This window comes from Lutra lutra, chromosome 8 (genome assembly GCF_902655055.1).
Source record: "Lutra lutra chromosome 8, mLutLut1.2, whole genome shotgun sequence".
NCBI lineage: Eukaryota > Metazoa > Chordata > Mammalia > Carnivora > Mustelidae > Lutra > Lutra lutra.
This window is the reverse complement of record NC_062285.1, coordinates 55,485,523-55,503,065: the sequence shown is the minus strand read 5'-3', so window position 1 is coordinate 55,503,065 and position 17,543 is coordinate 55,485,523. Positions and strand designations below refer to the sequence as shown.

The window sequence follows — 17,543 nt, the reverse complement described above, 5'->3', positions numbered from 1 at the left end:
GAGGGCATGATCCTTTCCCTTCCACAATATTACCCTCTCCCCAAGCTCCAGCGGCTTTAACCCTTTAACTTGGGGCCTTGAGGGAGCAGGAGATAGGAAAGGAGGATCCAAAGTCACAGGAAAGGCATTCAAAGGCACGAAGCGGCTTTAAAAGTCACCAGAGTTGGAGTTGGGAGCATTGGAAGTCCCTGGTTGGGGGCCTGGGGATGCAATCCCCCAAATCAAATTGGGGACCTCTGTCCTCCTAGCTCTATAAATTCTTCTTTCTCGTGGTTTCTAGGCACCAGCCTAGCAGTGCCTTGTAAAAAATAGGCACTCAATAAATACTTGATTTATTTGAATGTGATCCCAGAGAAAGCCTTCCCCACCTATTCTCCAGGACAGGCACCTCCAAACCAGTGTGCTCTTCCTGTTAGGTGGGCTTCCCCAAAGAGCAGGTCTAGGATGGCAGCTGCAAGCTCTCCGTAACCATGGCAACAAGGGATTAGCCTGATGGGGTCACGGTGTCATGGGAGGGGCAGTGGAAGAACCTGCTCTGGGGTCAAGGAAGCTGGGGTACATTCCAGTCCTCCCCTCCATAGGACTTGAGGTTTCACAGCTTCTGGCTGGGGCTGGGAATATGGGGGATTCCCTAATTGAGAGACAGCCCATCAACTCTTTAACAGAGATCTAGCTAACGAACCCTATTAGCAGAGATTCTATTAAAAGAGAAACCCCATTAACTGAGACCCTGATGATAGAAATTCTATTAACAAGATCTCCACTAACACTTTTTCTATACCGAGATACACTTAGCTAAAATTTTCCATAGCAGAAATGGACCTCCTTCCCTCCCCAGCTCACTCTACCTGACCTGTCATCATAACTTAGATAAATAGAATTATTATTATTAGTATTCATTTCTCTTGGAACATAGGGGTTAAATATACAGGCCTGGGGGCAGCCTCCCTGACCCTGGGGTCACCCCATCTTTGGGATCAGATCCCCACTGGTCTGCCCCCTTCTTGGCACCCTGCTCCCTGCCAGGTCACTAACCCCAATCCCCCTAACTCTGGTCCCTAATGAAGAGGCCACCAGGGGGCAATAAATTATCATCATCATCATCATCATCATTATGTTTGTAAAAAAACAAAAACAAAAAACGTTCTGGAGCATGGAAAGCAAGTGGAAGAAGAAGCTGGGATGACTGGAGCCTGGAAGCTAAGCAATAGTGGTAAATAAGCTTGGGAAGCAGGAAGGATGCTTGTCAAGGAGTTAGTGAGCTGGAGAAAGAAAGTGTCAGGAGCCCAGATAGAAGGAAAATGAGATGGGGTGGTAAGAGCAGAGGAGAGGGAAGCTGTGTGCAGGGGTGAGGGAAGATCTTAGGAAGCCAGAGGGCAGAAACCAGGCACAAGGTGAGGGCCTGAGATGACAGTCTGTGGAACAGGCTCACGGCAAAGGGAGGGGTGAGCTGCAGAGGCATGCCGGGAGACACCCAGGCCCAAAACGGGCCAGGGGAGAGCTGGCAAGAGCCCCAGGGGCAGCATGCATGGGGCTAAGGGGGTGAGGGGCAAGCAGTGGTCCATGAAGCCGGGGAAGGCCGGCAAGGCAGCCCTGGGCCTGGAGACCCTCCACCCCGCTCAGATCTCCAGCAGGTTGCTCTGCTCTGGGCTGCCTTCAGGGGCTTTCTCTGGCGGTGCTGGGGAGGCTGAAGGTCGGGGCGTCTGACTGGCCTCCTCTTCCCCTGCACTGCGGCCCTCCCCCAGTTCCTTGGGGCCGCTGGCAGGGGGTCCCGGGCCTGGCTCGCCATGGGTACGTTGGTGTTTGCTCAGGTGGTCACTCCGGGTAAAGCGCTTGGAGCAGAGCAGACAAGTGAACTTCTTCTCCCGGGTGTGGGTGCGCACGTGGCGCTCCAGCTCGTCCGAACGGGTGAAGCGCTTGCCGCAGAAGAGCCAGTTGCAGACGAAGGGCCGCTCGCCCGTGTGCCAGCGCAGGTGCGCCTTCAGGTGCGACGCCTTGCCGTACACCTTGCCGCAGCCGGGGATGTGGCAGCTGTGGATGGGCTTCTTCCGCAGCCCAGCGGCTGCCGCCCCCAGGCGCTCAAGCTCCTGGCAGTTGGGGCAGTCGCAGGACGAGCGCCCCGCTCCACCGCCTCCGTATCCGCCGCTGCCCCCGGTGCCCGCCCCCCGCGGGGTCTTGGCCCCACCGCTCCCCTCCAGCTGCCCGCTGTTGCTCACTGCCTTGGGTTTATAGACGTCTTGGGGCAAGACATGCTGGGGCCCTGGCTGCAGGAGGTGAGGAGCTGGGTAGGGAGCTGGATTAAGGGGGGCGAAGTCGGAGGGGTAGGTGGGCAGCTGGGGGTTCAGTGGAGGCTGAGCTGGACCTGTGGGCAGTGTCCCTTGCAGCCCATCACCCTGGCCCTGCCCACCACCTAGCCAGTTGCCCCCCGGGTGCATGTCCCACCAAGGAGTAGGAGCGTTGCCTGGGCCCGGTGAGATGCCTGCGTGGATGCCTGCCTTGTACCAGGAGCCGTAGGGGTGTGCCATGTCCAGAGAGGTGTAGACACTGGGCAGGCAGTCAGAAGAGCTGTGGCCCTTGGGCACTAGTAGCCCAGGGTCCTGGGTGCCCGTGGGCCCAGGGAACGAATGGGGAAAAGGAGGGTAGTCATTGGCATAGCCCGAGGTGGGTGCAGGAGGACTGCCTGCAGGTGGGAGGAGCCCATTGGTGCTTGTAAAGGGGGCTGGGTAGGCATCCCCCATGGTTTTGGGGGCTGAAAGGTCACTGCCCACAGGGTATGGCTTCTTGGCGCCTGCTTTGCCCAGTGTCGCTGAGTCCCGCAGAGGGCTGGTGCCACCAAATTTGCTGCACGCTGCCGTCAGCATGGCCAGGGGACTGGAGCCATAGTGAGCTTCCTCCTGCGGACAGAGGGAAGCACGGCTTAGGGGGAGAGGAGGAGAAGTGCAGAAAGAAGAGCAAAACTCTAGAGACGTGGAGAGTAGAACCAAGGGGTCCAAGAGGAGTCGAAGAGGATGGGAGGTAGAGGAGGACAGGCCCGTGAATACTGGGCCCCAGGGCAGAGCTCAGACGGAGTCAGAGTTGTGGCGGGGGAGAGCCGGGTCCAGACTGCAGCCTAGCAACCCAGTCCAGGATGCAGACTTCACTGTGGAGTTGCTGGGGTGCCGGGGGAGGGAGGGGCGACTCAGAGGAACAGGAGATGCTTCTTAAATAACCGTGAGAAGAGCCAGGAATGGATGCAGGACATAGGTGAGGGGAGAATTAGGGGTCCTATCCCTGGAAATGGGTTCAGAGCGGAGGCCATGGTCAGAGACTTGGAGAGGAAAGATGCGGTTCAAAGAGTAACATGGGAAGAAAATTAGAGGACCGCAGTTGCCCCCACTCCAGATTTGCTCAGCTTTACCCCATATTCCACTCCTGTCTCTGCTTCAGCTCTTAACTAAGGCAGCGAGTGGCCTGGTCTCCCTGAGGCCACAGCCTCATGTCCCTGGTAAAGAATCTCTTGGCAGGGATTGTAGGGCTGGGGAGCAAGAGGGAGCGATGTGGAGACACTGGGACATTGAGAGGGAACAGAGCTGCCGCCAAGCCAGGACTGTGGCTGAGGCAAGAATGTCTTTCAAGAGGGCAGTGGGCACCTCCTGCTTCGTGGAGCCGGCTGGTATCCCTTTGGGAAGGCTGGAGGAGCCTGAAGTCCTCACACCCCTCCAGGCCCAGGAATTGGGATGGCTAAGATATTGGCTCCCAGCCATACCCCGCCATGTCCAGTGTCCCCTAACATGTAGCCTACACACATAGCTGGTCTCTCATCACCCTTCCAGCACCGTGCGTGGAGGAAGATACATAGACGTGGGGCATGGGGCTCTTTGAGAAGCACGAAAAGCCCTTAATTCCCACCATGCTGCTGCTACAAGGCCAAATCACCCTGAGATGCCCATCCCTTGGGAGCACATGGTGCCCCTCCCTGGGTGAGTCTCAAGACACACCAGGAGGAGATAACTTCCAGAATCCCTGGCTGGTACAGACCTCCATCACTGAGAATCCCACCCAAAAAGATGACCTCAAAAGCTGACCCCATACAGTTCCCTGACTGGGGCCCTTGAAAACTGGTGTCTTCCCAGTAAAGCTGAAAAAGAACCCAAGCATCCGAGACCTGCCTCGTTCCTCTGAGCATGCAGCAGCCTGTGTGTGTGTGTGTGTGTGTGTGTGTGTGTGTGTGTGTGTCTGTGTGTCTGTGTGTGTGTGTGTATGAACAAACCTACAGCTATATCGGGTTTTAAGGTTGTGGCAAGGGGCCTCTGCCCTCATCATTCCTGCACTGCTCCCCAAGGGCAAAAACGCTGCTCCCTGGCCCAGTCACCTCTTTCTGAGGTCCTGTCGACCCCACAGACTCCCAAATTTGAGCCAACAAAACCTTCCTGAAATTCAGCTATGGGAAAAGCCGTGGGTCCTCCCTAGCCAAAGTTTCCCTGGAGTCTCTGGTCTCCCAAGCAGAGGGTAAGCTGAGGCAGGGTAGCTGGTGGGGCAGGACTTAAAGCCTAATGGAAAGGTAAAACCACGAAATGCGAAGGAGAGAGGCAGAGAGCAAAGGACCCTTGCACAGGGTGAGGCACAGAAGAAAAAGCCCCAGGGGTGGGGGAGGGGGAACAGAGGGGAAAACTAGCATTAAGGGGCAGAAATGGGCAGAAACCCAAAAGAGCAGAAAGGTGAAAAAACAAAGGGCACGGAGAGAGAGGAAAGCAGAATAAACAAAGAGGTGATGGAGAGAGCCTGGGCTAGGAAGGCAGAGGAAAACAGAGAGGGAGAGAGAGAAGGAAGAAAACAGAAGAGGGGGAGGAGGAGGACGAAGACAGATCTCCTACCTAAGAGAAAACCACCATGATGCTGGGCCCCAGAAAACCCCCAGACCAGGCCACTCCTCCCTCCTTCTCCCCCTGACCGCTTCTCCCCCTCGGCCCAGCCCGGCTCCGTTGGTTTCCCTGCGGTCGGTTTATTTTTAAAAACGCCGACGCCGTCCCCCCCCACCCCCACCCCCCCGCCCGGCCCTCACACTGTGGCCACAGGGGCCTCAGCCAAGCCCAGGGACCCCACCCAGCTGGGGAAAGGGAAGGAGGGGTGAAAGAAGGCATGCAGCCCCAGGCCAACAGGAGACCCCGGCCCTGGAGCAGAGGCCCCCAGGGACCCTGAAGGCAGGGAAGGGGGAGCAAGACCGGACTCGCTCAGACAGGTTCTGGAGGCCAAGAACTGGGCACCTGGCTAGGTTCACCTCAGCCTCAGTTTCCTTCTCCTGCTGCTTGTGTGCTCCTGACAGGCTCCTACCTATGCGCCCCCCCATACCTGTCTGTATTCCTTTCCCAGGGGCCCTGGAGTCCCTCCTTCCAGTCCCTCCTTCCTACCTCCACCCCACCTTCCGCTGAAACAATAAAAGCAGGCTGAAAGTACTGAGGCGTCTCCAGAGAAAGAACGAGGAGCTGTCCCAGCTCTCTCACTCGTTTAGGCAGCCCGGCCAGGGAAGGCGGCCCCCTTTCTCCAGGGAGCTCACAGTGCCCAGCTGACCTCCCGCTGAAGCTGACTGTACACCCGAGGGCCTGCTGGCCCTCCACTCTGGGCACCCAAATTCCCGGGTGCCCATTCTACACTTTCTGCCTCCGCCCGTGTTGTTCGTTGTTGGGTCCTCCCCACTTCCAGTTCTCCGTCCCCACCCGGCCCTCACCCCCATTTCTCCCTCCTGCCTCTCCCCCTGCAGCTCATCTTCCCAGGTGAGCCTCTCATCGGGCAGCAGCTGCTTCCCTCTCGGAACTCCCAAGTTCTTTCCACCACCAGAGAGCCCGCGCATACCAGGGAGAGGGCTTCCTGGGTGGGGAAGGGGGACCGTTGAGGGCCCAAGTGCCCCAAAAGTAGGAGAAACAGGCGGAGGGACTGGAATGCCTTTGTGTTGGGGTGGGGGGCATCTCCGGCTCACCAGCAGTGAGGGTCATGAAGGCCCAGATACCAGGACACACTCCTCTTGCCAAGTCTGCCCCAATCCTGTGCCTTTCCAGCAGGCCTCCAGGCCAGCCCCTCCCCCAGGCCCCAGTGCCACGCTGGCAACTCTGGCACGGTGCCCACGCCCACTGACATTGCCCCTGCCCTGGATGGCCCTGGAATGTCCATGTGCCTTGGTCCTGAAGCTTCCTGAAGACCAACCTCAGGGTTTCAATGGTGGCTCAGTATAGAGTCTGATGGGGGGTGGCATAGCAATGTGCCCTCAGTGCAGCAGGAGGCAGAGCCCCACGCCTGGGACCCCGGAATGGACACAGAGCAGTGACGAGGGGCATCGTGTCCACCCCCACTGCCTTGCCTGCCATTCCCTCAGACTCAGTCACAAACTCACCATTCCCAGCTTTCCACACACATACCAGTCCACGCTTGGACCAACAGATGCTCACAAGGCCCAGCTGCTCCACAGACACACACGCCTGTGCCCTCACAAAGCCAGCTGTGCGTGCCTTATGTCCTAACACTTCCACCCAGGCCAGTGAGCACAGGTGCCAAAAGATGCCCACTCCGTCTCACACACACCCCTCCTACAGGCCGAGTGAGTTGGCTTCCCGTTTGGCCCATCACCCCCCGGGACATGAGCTAGGGCCCTGGGAACAGAGATGGGGGGTTCTGAGGGGCTCCTGAAGCTGGAAGACCTGTAGGGAAGGCTCTCTGGCTCCAAATTCCTGTGGAAGGACCCAGAAAGCAGGACAGTGATGATGACAGAGAAACAGAGTCAGAGACTCAGAAGCAAGGAGAACTCAGGATGTACTAAGTGGCTCTGAGTGGCTCTGAGTCCTTCCTTTCCAACTATGCACCTGGAGTCCCCCAGAACCCCTGGTAGAGTCAGTGATCTCTTCAAACCCCCAAACCTGACCTCCACGGTACCCTAGATCCTTCCATCCCCAGTGCCAAAAGCAAGGGATGCTGGGGTCCCAGCCTGTAGGGGAAGTGGCCCAGGCCACCCTGGAGCCTCCCACTCCCAAAATAGAGCTGAGTTTGTCTTTGGCTGAAAGCTAAATATTTGTGAGCCGGGCAGGCGGCCTCAGACCCTGGCCCTCCTCCTGGGTTCCCTCTCAGGCCCGGGCCCAGTGCCTTGGTCAGCCCCCCCACATGCACGGGCCGCCCTTTTCCCCTCTCTCAGAGCTCACCTCTTCCTCTACACACACTGGCCCAGAGGCCCAGCCCCTGCCCACCTACGAACCAGACCAGCTGCAGCTCAGGCTCAGGCTAGGAGCTCCCGGAGACAAGACGGGACCCCCAAGGCACTCGGAGCCCATTGTAGCCCAGTGCCCACTCCACGAGCCCTCTCACTCTCTCCCATGGTCTGCCATGGCTGGCCTCTCTCCCAGCCCTCCTCTTCCTCCTCTCTCCATCCCTGTCCACTCCTCAGGGTTGGCATGCAGGGCGGACCTCAGAGGTCTGTGCCTTCTTCTGACCTGGCCCCTCTCATCTTCCTTTGACTGCTCTCTGACCCCTGGCCCCACTCTCTCCAACTCTACCTCCTGCCCTCTGCTCCCCCCTCTGAGCCCTGTCCTCTCTCCTCATCAGAGGGACCCTAGAAGTGACAAGCACCCCAGCCACTGTCTGTGTGAGTTGGGAGGAGGGATGGAGCGGGCAGGGATTAGGGCCATTAGGACTGTCGCTGGTGTCCTGGTGGGGGAGGTGGGGGCAGTTACCTCAAGCAGGGAGGACGCCATCCTGAGGCTGGGGAACGGGTCCCAAGGAGCCAGGCAGATGGAGAGAGCCAGCCGAGCAGGGGAGAAAGAGAGGGAGAGGGAGAGGGAGGGAGAATGGGAGAATGGGAGAGAAGAGATCTAAAGTTAGAAGGGACTGGGGGGTGGGGGGTGGGGGGGCTGCTCTCTGTCTGTAGGGATCCACCCTCTAATTACAGCTTTCCCAGCGGAGAAGGCTCCGGATCCAATGAGCAGGGCGAGAGAGGGAGGCAGAGGGTCCAAATTTCCTGCTCCATTTGCTGAGCTCCCCAAAGAAGGGATCTGGGCGGGAGAGGAGAAACAGGGTTCCAGGGAAGGGGTGGAAGCAGGAGGAGGGTAGGGCCATGGGCAAGTTGTCAGGGTGTCCTGGGGGGTGCTGAGGGGGAGGGTTGAAGGGACAGTGGGCCCAGGTGTCCCACACCCCGCCCCGCCCCCGGCAATCCCCAAGCCATCCGAAGGAACCCCTCCCGGGGCTCCCCGGTGTCATGTACCTGGGGGCTCTGGGGCTGGGTGTCCTGGGTCTCTCCTCCCTGGAGGTCTGGCAGTGGGAATTCGGGCAAGGGGTGGCCTCAGGGCCCCTTGAGGGCTGCACTCCTCTCCCAGGCCAGCTCCACTCCTGTTCCCACTCAGGCTGCGATCCTACAGTCCTACTCTTGACTCCAGAGTCCTGGCTGCCGCCGCCGCCGCTCTCCTACTGCTGCTGAGGCCGCCGCCGCTGAGGGAAGGAACAGGAGGGAAAAGGAACAAACCCCAAACCACTAATTAGAGATCCAGGGGGGGGATGGGGGATTGGGGACGACACTCACACAGAGAGACTGGAACACACTGACATACACACTCATGGACAAACACAGGATGATCAACACACACGTCTGCACACACGGCGCTGCCCACACGGCCACGGCCGCTGTCATGAATGGACACAGACAAACTCACACACACATGAGCACGGTGACATGGCTGGAGGGGCACACCCCCCCCACCCTGGAGCTGACCGCAGAGACGCTTGCTTCTCCAGTCACCCACCTCTAGATCAGGAGAACAGTGTGTGTGTGTGTGTGTGTGTGTGTGTGTGTACGCGCGCGCACATGCGGTGAGAGACAGGAGGGAGGCTGTCCTCCGGGTGGAGGCTTCAGCTGCCTAACTTTTAGGGTCACTGAGGTAGGTTGAAGAGCAAGGCCTGGAAGAGGGATGGAAAATGGGAGGAGGGCTTGGCACAGGCTCAGGGGTTCCCCAGTCTTCTTTCCAATGCCTCAGTTTCACTCCTAGAAAGTAGTACCTAGGCCTACCTCCCTTTGTGGGACAGAACCTGGATCTTCCGATTCAAGAAAAATTGAAGGTGCAGGAGGGAGGGCGGAAGTGGAAGGTCATTGGATCAAGTCATCCTGCCCGAGCCTAGCCCCTTTGGATTAACTCCCAAAAAGATAAGCCCTGGTCTCCATTATTCCTTGCCAGTTACCATCCCTCGGCTCCTCTTGGCCACACATCAAATCTCCATCCTTTGCTGGATAGTTCTAAGCGGTCTTGCTCTCCTGGGAGGGAGCCCCCAGTTCCCTTTGTCATTGCCATGCATCAATGCCCTCTTGCAGCAGGCAGAACTGAAGTTAGAGCTGCAGCAGGACTTCCCAAAAGTGACTTCTCGTTGAAACGGGGAAGAAAAGAAGGAAGGTTAACTAGGTTGGGAGAGGGAGACCCAAAAAGTTTATGAACTGAAATCTGGGTCCTAAGATCAGTTTCTGGGAAAGAGGAGCCCAGGTCACCAGTGAGGGGTGTCTCTCCCACAGAGGAGCCCAGCCAGCTGCAGCTGCTTTGGAAGTTACTCCCCAACATAACCCTCAGCCCCTCTTAGCCCGGTCCATCAGAGGAAAGGAGACCTGTCCTTCCCTACTTCCCTCACTTCCCAACTCAGTTCCCTCACTTTCTCCCTTGCGTGCCCACCTCCCTGCTCCTTTTGGTCTCAACGATGAAAAGGTGGGGAGGAAGGATGAGCAACCTGGAGGTCCAGGGAGGGTTAAGTGCCTTTAACCAGCTGCCAGGATCAAAGTTCAGGACCAGTCATTTGGACTCCAGCCCCATGATGTGAATTCCCCCAAGGAATCCTGTGGGCCCAGCATTTGCGGAAAGGGTCAGGGAACTAGGGTGACTAGCTGACAAATGGAAAATAAGGAGAAAAAAAAAATCAGAAAGACCCAGAGATATACAGAACAAATAAAATAATCAAGAGACTCAGAAGAGATGCTGTGGGATATAAAAAGAGAAAGAGACAAGAGGGCCACAGTAGACCAGGTGCTGCTTGGCTTTAAAAAAAACAGAGAGAGTTGGGGGAAAAAAAGGAAAAGGAAAAGAAACAGGCCCAGAGGAACAAAGATAGAGACAATTGGCTTGGAAGGACAGGACAGAGAAAATAGCCGGAGGCCTGGCCAGGTCTGGAGGAGGCAGAGGGTTAAGCAGCAGGGCAGGTGGGGGGTGGGGATGGAGTATAAATAGCGCATAATTGTGTCCGATGATTACACGGGCCACCCCACCCGTCTGCCCAAGAGGAAGTGCCCGTGGTGGGGTGTCCCCATGACCTCCCAGTCTCCCCCTGGTGGGGGCATCCAAGGCTGAGGTGGCAGATGGATTTCTGGGGCCCCCACTCAGAAGCTAGGAGGAAGGGGAAGCTTTAGAGAAATTACTACACAGCCAGCAGAAAAGCCTGAGAACAGTTAGATTGGGCAAGCAACTGAGGCAGAGGAGAAAAGTCAAGACTCCAGAATAGAGAAGAGGGGGCAGGTGAGAGAAGGGATTGGAGCTCAGCTTAGATTGGGGAAGAAAGGAAGAGACTGGATAGAAAACAAGGCAGGATGAATGGAGGTGCAGGGTTGGGGAGAGGGGGTGGGGGGGCACAGAAGGCCAACCTTCTCCACTTCCCTTGGGGGCCTTATCCCTAATCCTACCTGGGAAGGAGCAAGGTTCCCAGAAATATGAGAGCCAAGAGTCCCTGATGTGTTACCCCCAAAAGGCTAGTGCCTGGGCACAGAGGCCCCTCCCAAAGGTCAGTGCCAAAGCCAGGCAGAGAGGTTGCCTAAAGCCCCCAGCTGCCTCCCTTGGGACCCTGGGTTCTGACTTCTTCCACACCCTTTTTAAAGATAGTCCTACTGCCCAGCTGAGGACCTGGTATTCCTGGGTTCAGACCCCCACACCCCATTCCCAGTGCCCCCAGGGGCTAAGGGCAGAAACTGGGAACACTGACCAAGGACCTGCCTCCACCCTTGCAGGCCTCCCTCAGCCCAGCCTCCCAGGGGGTGGGGCAGCCCAGACAGAGGCGCCATGTGGCAGGGGCGGGTAGAGGCTGCGGCTCTGGTCCTTCCAGTATAAACCCCCTAGGCATCTGGTTTCTATCCACCACCCCCCACCACCCTGGGGGCCCCTCAGCCTCCGCCCATGGCCACCCAGATGCTGAGCTCTGAGATGGACGCCCCTGAAGGAAGGGGTGGGATGATGCCTCTCTGATCTCTCAACCCCAGGACTGGGCTGAACCACAGGGACCGCTCCCTTCACTCCCTCCCCTAGAAGGATCAGGGTGGGATTTCTAGGTTAGAGGGGTTGACTCTGGAACCTGCTTTGGTTCTCTCTAATGGTTTGGGATCTTTTGGGAAGTTCGGGGGGCGGGATGGGGTGAGCTAGAGACACAGTGAAAACTGGCCAGGGTGGGAAGGTTCTAGCCCCCTTCTCCTCAGGGAAGCTGCCTTCTTTCACACCCAAGGCCCTCCTTCCACCCTCCTAGGCTGGGCTCCTGCTGATAGCCCTATACCAAAGGGACTCCTAACCCTTTCCTGTTGTTGTTATAGAAGGTTTGGCTACCCTAGAATCACCAGTGAACAACCATCAAAGCCCTGAAATAGAGATGGACACACACTCTAATACATACCTAACAGTGACACACTTTGAGAGACACTCTTGCGCATGCACTGAATTACGAATATATATATATTTTGACCCTTGAATAATGCAAGGGCTGGGGTGCCAGTCCCTTCACAGTTGAAGATCAGAATATAACTTTTGATCCTCCAAAACTTAACTACTAACAGCCTACCGTTGACTAGAAATCTTACATAACATAGTTATACATAACATAATGTATAACATAAGCCTTACATAGCATGGTTGGTTAACGTGTATTTTGTACGTCCTATTATATACAGTATTCTTACAATAAAATAATCTAGAGAAAAGATGTTATTAAGAAAACCATCAGAAAGAGAAATAGGAGGCGCCTGGGTGGCTCAGTTGGTTAAGTGTCTGCCTTCAGCTCAGGTCATGATCCCAGGGTGCTGGGATCAAGCCCCACATCAGGCTCCCTGCTCTGCCGGAAGCCTCTTTCTCTCTCTCCGACTCCCCCTGCTTGTGTTCCCTCTCTCCCTCTGTGTCTCTCTCTGGCAAATAAATAAATAAAATCCTGGGGCGCCTGGGTGGCTCAGTGGGTTAGGCCTCTGCCTTAGGCTCAGGTCATGATCCCAGAGTCCTGGGATCCAGCCCTGCATCGGGCTCTCTTCTCAGTGGTGAGCCTGCTTCCCCCTCTCTCTCAGCCTACTTGTGATCTCTATCAAATAAATAAATAAAATCTTTTAAAAAATAAAGTAAATTAAAAATAAATAAATAAAATCTTTTTTAAAAAGAGAAAATACATTTTGGGGGCACCTGGGTGGCTCAGTGGGTTAAGCCTCTAGTTTGGCTCAGGTCATGATCTCAGGGACCTGGGATCGAGCCCCACATTGGGCTCTCTGCTCAGCAGGGAGCCTGCTTCCCCCTCTCTTTCTGCCTGCTGCTCTGCCTACTTGTGATCCCTCTCTCTGTCAAATAAATAAATGAAATCTTTTAAAAAAGAAAATATAGGGCGCCTGGGTGGCTCGGTGGGTTGAGCCACTGCCTTCGGCTCGGGTCATGATCTCAGGGTCCTGGGATCGGGTCCCGCGTCGGGCTCTCTGCTCAGCGGGGAGCCTGCTTCCCTCTCTCTCTCTGCCTGCCTCTCTGTCTACCTGTGGTCTCTCTCTGTCAAATAAATAAATAAAATCTTAAAAAAAATAAAAATAAAAAAATAAAAAATAAAAAATATTTTCGTACTGTCCTGTTAAAAAATGGGTGTGTAAGTGAACCCACACAGTTCTAACCCATGTTGCTCAAGGGTCAGCTGAATAATCAGCAGGCACACACACTGATACACACTGATTTTATATAAATATAAATATATAAATATATACATATATTTTTTCCAATGGAAATGGATGTTTATACTAAGGTACTTGGCCTAACCCCTCATCACAAGAACGCACACAGCAGAATGCACGCACGCAAACAGACTCACAGTCCCCTCGAATACCCTCCCAGCCGGGGATGCACATAGACTTCCCTCAGTACACACGTTTATGCACATGGCAGACATCGCACACATACACGCAGGGCCTAGCATCACAACTGTACAGCTCTAAAGTCCCCTGAAGTCTCCCAGAGGGAATTTAGGAACCCTCTTCCCACAGGAATCTGGGGAAAAGGGTGATGTGGAGGGCACTGCCGGTCCCACAAACTGCTGCTTGCAACTCCTGCCAGTGTAGCAACCTCTAGTGTACCCTTGGGGGAACTCAAAGATCCTTTACTCCCTGTATCCTCCAGAGCTGAGAGACCCGGATGCCCCAGCGAACTCCCTGGCCCTGGGGAACCCTGGCATCCCCACCCCCACCCAGACCCCCCCTGCTCTGTGGCCCGATGACTCATCCCTCCCTCTGTGGAGCTCCCCAACCACAGGGGCCTGGAAGAGAAGCTTGGAAAGTTGCGCTCATGTCCCGGGCCCCTGGTCTGGCCACTGCCCGCCCCCCCCTCCCCCAAGCACCCAGGCCCAGCCCTTGTCTCCAGGAGAGACACCAGTGACAGAGAACACAGAGGGGACAGGAAGGAAGAAGGCACTGAGAGACAGGGAAACTGGAAGACAAAAGGAGACACTGGGGGGAAGGGAACAGATGGTGGAGAGAGAGATAAGAGGCCCTGGGGGACAGCCTCCAATCTGGTAGGGCCCTCCAAAAGCAATGGAGGTGGTGACCAGGGAAATTGCTCCTTGGTTTGGGGGATTTGGGGACAGGGCTACTGTTCTGTTCTTTGATGGAGCATTCTGAGCCTAGGCTCAGGGTGCCTGGGGAAGAGGATCCAATTCTAGGAGACAAAGCTGAGAACACAGGGCAAAAGGGAAGCTTTCAAGAGGCCGGCAAACTCTGCACAGAGCTTGGAAGAGGGGCTCCCCTCCCCAACACATACGTATACACATTTACATGATATATGCCTACCGCAACTCCCTCACTCTCTGCTGGGTCTCCCCATCCCTTCTTCCAGCACCAAGGCTGCAAGGCAGGACTCCAGGTGCTAGTCCTGGCTCCCATCTGCCCTGAGCCTTGGCTTTCCTAGTTGATGTTTGAGTCCTGAGATAATACAGCAATTCCAGGCAAGGCTGATCAGAATCAGAAAGAGACATTCTGGGGCACAGGGCTGGCTCTGTCAGAATAGCGGGAGACTCTTGATCTCAGGGTCCTAAGTTCGAGCCCCATGCTGGGTATAAAGATTACTTGAATAAATGCAACTTTTTTAAAAATTAAAAAAAAAAAGTAAAGAGAAGTGCTATTAGAAGGGAAGGAACAAGAATAGTAGGAGACAAAAAGAAGGGAAAGGGAAGACTTGAGACCTGATTTCGGAACAAGGGAACATGCCTTGGGTGGGTGTCTCACATGGGTAGCATTGAATTAAGACTCTGGTCATCTCGAGGACATGGCCCTTTGTAAAACTATATAACCTGGAGTCTGATACATGAAATATTTAATGTCTGAATAAAGAGAATTTGGGGTGAGCCCTGATCACATCTTCTATCCTTAGGCGTGAACAACGCAAGGGAATGATTCTTCAAAACCCTGGACACACATTTCCCTCATTTTCTCTGACCTGCTCCTATTCTTCTTGAGATGCAGACTGGACCCAAGGAACATTCTTTCATTCCACAAAGGCTCAGCGAGCACCTAGCACAGCAAGCTAGGCTCAGGCACATAACTGTGAACAACAGACCTAGCCCTTTGCCTCACAAACCAGTGACTAACATAAAGAGTGGGAAGTATATGGAGACAGTAATTACTAGATGTTACTGGAGACCAAAGAGTGAATCTAATCCAGTGTTTGGGGAATCAAGGAAGCCTTCCTGGAAGAAGCAGTGACTAGATCAAGAAACTCAAGTAGCCAGGTGAAGAGAGGAAGAGTGTTCATAGCCATGGAGAAGTGTGTATACAAAGGCCTAGAAGTCTGGGAGATTAATGACACTTTTGAAATGCTCAAAGTTGAGTGTGACTGAGCAGAGTGGAGACTGGTGGAAACGGTCTAATTGGCTATGCTAAGCATCTGAACCTGATCCTAAGGGCAACATAGGGGAATATTCCTAAATTAGAAAGATAATTAGAAAGATAGCCCCAGCCACAGAGAGTAGATGGGAATAGGGGCTTAGAGCCAAGCAGTTCTGGATAAATCAGTCGTTTACTATGGTGTAAGCTTGGCCAGGCAATATAACCTCTGATGCCTTCGATTCTTCTTTAGAAAGGGGAAACAGAATAATACAGCCACCTCCCAATGTTGTTGCAAGGATTAAGAATAATACATGTGGAACTCTTACCGCAGCATCTGGCGCTTAGTAGTCGTTGCATAAACGGTGCCTATGAGTATTGTCAGAGTTTGGAGGGGGGCAACCTTAGAGTCAAGGAGAGCAGTGTGTGGCAGCAGTCCAAGCCAGAATTGCGATATGGCCTGGAGCGGCAGAGGGGATGCCCAGGAGCAAAGGGAAAGGTGATACTGAGAAGGCGGTGGAGGCTGCTTGGACGTGAGAAGTTTGGGGGTGTGTGAAGAGCAGTCAAGAATGACTTCCCCGGACATGTGGGTTTGTGCGTGCCTACGCACACGGGATGCGCAGGCATCCTAGACGTACCTATTCAGTTCTGAGAATGGCCCTTGACAGCCCCTGGATCCGGCCAACAGAGTGAGGACTGGCCTCCCGCCTCGCAGGAGGACAACTCGGTCCCCTCGCACTCACTGCCCTAATCCCTCCTTAACTACGTCCTTTCCTCTCTTGCACCCGTTCCTGCCTCTCCCCACCAGCCCTCCTTCCCTACGAAGGCACTGTCTGTAAATTCAGAGTCTGCTTAGGCCACCCTTCCCCATCCTTCCTTTTTCCCCTGCCCGGGTGAAGGAGAGTCCTTAGGACTCAGCCACCACCACCTCCCCACACGCCCTCAATCGGGCGCCCCCTCTCCCGCCAGTCTCAAAGCATGGCTCATCCCTTCCTGCTTGCGGAGGTTTGAGGCCCGGTGAGCCGCCAAACGAAGGCGGGACTGGGGGGTCTCGGCCCCAGCTCCAGCTGACGCGGGAATGCTTGTCCCCAGACGGACGGATCGTGAGGTCTGAGGACGCGGGGAGAGGACTCTCCAGCCTCGGTCGGGCCCGGGGCCGCCGAGGCCATGGCCGCCCTGGCGTGCCTCAGTGTCCCCGCGCGGCCGGGTGGCGGAGGGGCGGGCCGGCCGGGGGGCGGGGCGCGGGCGGGGTCGGCCGGGCCGGGCGCCCGGGCAGGAGGCCGCTGCATATCTGCGGTCCCGACCACAATTGCTGGGAGTCGCGTCCCGGAGACTGGCGGCGCTGACTCTGCCCGCTGCGGCCGCCGCGCCGATTAGAGCCCGAGAGGGAGCGCCAACCCGGGGGAGGGGGAGAAGGCGGCGGCGGCGCTCGGTGTACCCCTGTCCCCTCAGCCGCAGCCAGCGCCCCCAGCTGCCCCGCCCAGCCCTTTCTCTGCGGCCCGAACCCACGGTGGGAGTCCTGCCTCCCTAGCCCTGGTTTTCTCGAGACCTGGATCCCGGGCGTCCTCCTCTGGGCCCTGCAGTGCCGGAGGTCCGGACGGGGCTAACAGGCCGTTGACCCTGGGCTGCCAGCCTCTCTCCCTCACCCCCACATCCACGCAAAGAGGAGTCTGACTCTCAGGGTTCCCCGTCTCCATGTCTCCCGCTCCCCCCCCACTCCTCCCCGCCCAAGCATTCTCTAGGCAAAAGTAGCTCCCAGCGAAGAGGGGGTCAGACTCGAGAGTACAGGCATCCAGGGGCCAGAGCACCCCCTGCTGGCTGGCCCGAAGCCCCTGCCCCTCCCCCTCCAGCTGTGACCTCCAGCTGTGGTGGTTGGGAAGAGCTGGCCTCTTTGATCTGGGAGCGTGGCCACCCCCTCCAGGCGCCCCATTAACCTCCATTATCCCAATTAGGCAGCCCTCCCAGTCCTGGATGCAAGCTTCAAAGCCCCCTCACAGGGGAGAAGAGAGGGCCGAATCTTATGCCTCTCTCCGCCCCCCCCCCAAGCCACACTGCTTTCAGACAAGACCCAGGTGTTCCCGTCCCCAGCTTGGGTACATGCTAGCAGAGTCGGAAAAGGAACCCAAGAGCCACCCAGATCCAATCCCTAAACTTCACAGAAAGAGAAGCAGATAAGAAAAGGAAACTTCTTTTGCTGGTTCTCCATTTTCCTGCATTAAATGATTTAGGTAGCAGCATCCAGGTTCCTGATTAACCTGAGCTTCCCATCAGCTTATCCTGCTTTATCCCATGGAGAGGGGAGCCAAGAGCCAGCACCCACCCCCTCCTTAATCCTATCTCAACACTCCCTTCCCCCTCCCTCCTGGAACAATTTCCGCTGGGGGAGCCGGAGCAGGGCCCGCACAGTGGCCGCTTCCTGGAACATTTTCCTGCATCCGAAACCGCGGCTCTCTCCCCAGGGACCGGCTGA

At 56.1% G+C, this 17,543-nt stretch overlaps 1 protein-coding gene across 4 annotated transcripts in view; it reads right to left on the bottom strand.

Moving 5' to 3' along the window:
* The window catches only part of SP7 (Sp7 transcription factor), a 35,530-nt gene continuing 17,987 nt past the window's right edge, over positions 1-17,543 (bottom strand). The window contains exons 1-4 of one of the 4 annotated variants that reach the window (XM_047743392.1): positions 16,623-16,750; positions 8,219-8,442; positions 7,692-7,719; positions 1-2,894 (exon numbers count right to left, since the gene is read on the bottom strand). In XM_047743392.1, the coding sequence (XP_047599348.1) occupies positions 1,620-2,894; positions 7,692-7,712 (1,296 nt within the window). In that variant the 5' untranslated portion in view covers positions 7,713-7,719; positions 8,219-8,442; positions 16,623-16,750 and the 3' untranslated portion in view covers positions 1-1,619. Of the gene's footprint in view, positions 2,895-7,691; positions 7,720-8,218; positions 8,443-15,711; positions 15,950-16,622; positions 16,751-17,543 lie in introns of those variants that run through there. The other 3 variants (XM_047743391.1, XM_047743393.1, XM_047743394.1) reach the window with 3 other exon arrangements.